Source organism: Nestor notabilis, unplaced genomic scaffold, assembly GCF_000696875.1.
Source record: "Nestor notabilis isolate BGI_N333 unplaced genomic scaffold, ASM69687v1 scaffold16856, whole genome shotgun sequence".
Lineage (NCBI taxonomy): Eukaryota > Metazoa > Chordata > Aves > Psittaciformes > Psittacidae > Nestor > Nestor notabilis.
The window spans coordinates 19,460-21,892 of record NW_009931665.1 but is presented as its reverse complement, the minus strand read 5'-3'; the positions used below and the strand labels follow the sequence as shown (position 1 = coordinate 21,892).

General features: G+C 54.5%; 1 protein-coding gene across 1 annotated transcript in view; it reads left to right on the top strand.

Moving 5' to 3' along the window:
* Window positions 1–318: 318 nt before the first annotated feature.
* TIE1 (tyrosine kinase with immunoglobulin-like and EGF-like domains 1) overlaps window positions 319–2,433 on the top strand; it is a 15,439-nt gene continuing 13,324 nt past the window's right edge. Inside the window, exon 1 of the mRNA XM_010016018.1 lies at window positions 319–328. Within this exon, the coding sequence (XP_010014320.1) occupies window positions 319–328 (10 nt within the window). The remainder of the gene's footprint in view (window positions 329–2,433) is intronic.

Here is a 2,433-nt window from a genome sequence, read left to right as displayed (position 1 = left end):
TGGGACATGCTCCCATGCCCACGGGTGCTGGGGCAGTGAGCGGGTGAGGACTGGCAGAGCCTCTGAAGCAGGAGGGACCCCTAATCTCTCTTCCCCACTCCCCATTCCCTGCTCCCCGCTCCCTGTTCCCACTCCTGCTCAGCAGCAGGAAGCTGCCTGCCAACAAGAGCACTGCACATCTGCAGTTTACACCCTGCCAGCGACCAGGACAGAGCAGCCCTGCTTCCCTCAGCCGCCAAGGGGCTCCTCCACAGCCGTGCGTCCCACCCTTTCCTCAGGGAAAGGGCTTCCCAGCAGCTTGTCCTTCATCCTGAGAGCATGTGCTGGAAGCCAACACAGCCAGGCATGCCTGCTCCCCAGCTGCCCTGCCGATGCGACCGGATAAGCAGGGGATGCTTGACCATCCTGCACCCAGGCTGCTCTTACGCCTGGTGGCAGCAGCCCTGAACCCAGCCTTGTGGAGACTGCCTGGGACCCACTGTGCACATAAAACAAAACATACGGCCAGAGAAGCAGGGCTAGGAAATGTTCCTGGGACAGCCCAGCCCATAAGTGGATTCACAGGGCGTTTGCATTTCCTATCAGGAAATGTATCGGTGCGTTATGGTTTCTGGCATGTGGTGCCGTGCATTAGAATGGGCAAATGATAACAAAAAGGGGTATTTTTATCACTCTTTTTTTTAGTCCATCATGATTCAGCAAAAAAGTTGAGGTCTGTAAATTCAGCAGAAATTCAGGTGTTTTCAGTGCACTGTGGGTTGGGCAGCTAAAGCATTCCATATTACTGAAGAGCAAGTGTGGTGAGCTGCTCTGGCTGGGCTCGGCTGCACACAGCACCCTGGTTTCTCCTCTGAAGATACATAAGGTTAAACTGGCCCTGATTGGGTTTACCCGCAAAACCTCGCAGGGAGGTTTCCTGCACCACCTCCAGCCTAAGGGATCCACACAGAGAGACACCTCTTACCCAAGTGTTCCCAGAAAAAAATGCAAGGGGACAAATCAGCTTGGGTCAGATTCCTTGATGGATCCCTGAGCATCACCTGGCATGGAGAGCTGACCCCAAATGGCTCCCATTCCCCAAAAGAGAAAAGCGACGTGCCCTCAAGCAGTAAGAGGAGCCATGCTGTGCTACTGGAAGGAGTGGGCAGGGCCTGCAGTTCCAAAGCCTTTTCATAAAGTGTGTTTGTTCTGTGTAAATAATTGTGTCCTCAAATGGAATAATCCTGTCCTCAAACAGATCCTTGTGTCGGAGGCCATCTCACAGAGTGTATCAATCATAACTGTTGTTATACACAGCTCTCTATGCTGCTGGGGGAGCACAGGACGAGCTGCTTTCTTAGGTGCTGCACATGTAAGCATCTGGTGGCATGATGGCAATTATGGTTGTGACCATGACAGGCAGTGAAGTAGGGTAAGAAGTCATTTATTTATCTATTCATGTATCTATCCCCTTCCTGCAGCTGTACTGAGTGTGTGGATGAGTCCCTGACCCAATGCACTTGCAAATGACCTGGGGTTTCACCAGGCAAACGGGGATGTGGGGGTTCCCCAGCAGGGCACTGATGGTAGGAGGGACCAGCCTGGCTGCTCAGCCCCTGTGTGTCCCACTGCGGGATGGCCTCGTGCTCCGCATTTACATTATGGTTGTGCCTCAAGTGCCCCAGGGGTCTCCTAAAAACAGAGCCCTTCACATATGCACAGCCCACAGCAAAGCACCATGCCTAGTTTTCCAGGCAAATGGGGGCAGCTGCATCTGGTGTTCATCTTTTTCGGGACCTCTCCATCCCTCCTGCCGTGGGGTGTTTGGGTGGCTGTGCTGGGGGAGCCCCTGCCCACTGCCATGCCTCCCTTGGTCATGGGCACCGCGCGGCCCTGGAGTGCACTGTAAATAGTCGGAAGTGATGAATGGATTTCCCCTTCCTTTCCATGTGTGCTTTAGATTTTTGGCCGGATACAGTATAGGCTCGGGACACACCAAAACATGAGGCTTGCTCCCCAGCAGCCCTGGCTTTCACGTGGGAACAGTCTGATTTGTGAAGCAGTGGGAGGTTTGGTGGACGAAGCTTATGCTGTTTTCCTGGGGAATGCCATTCATTTTCCAGGCAAGGAGCCTGGAGCCGGCCAGAGGCTGTGGCAGCTTTGCAGGAGGGTTGGGTGTGGGGACAGCAGTGCTGCCATGCTGTGCTTGTGCTGCTGCCCATGCTGGCACTGTGCATGGGAAAGTGCTCAGGGAAATCCAGGCTTTCTGCTGCTTTCCACTTCCTCACAGACATGTTTACTGCAACATGGAGGGGTTTCCCTGGGTTTCTCCCTCCTGTGCAGGCTGATGGCTTTTGGTCACCCTGCTCTGCCTAGCCCCTTTCAACCAGGACAGTGGCCTCGCCACAGGCCATTGCAGGCGTGAATCCAGGTGGGGCCATGCCTCAGCACCCC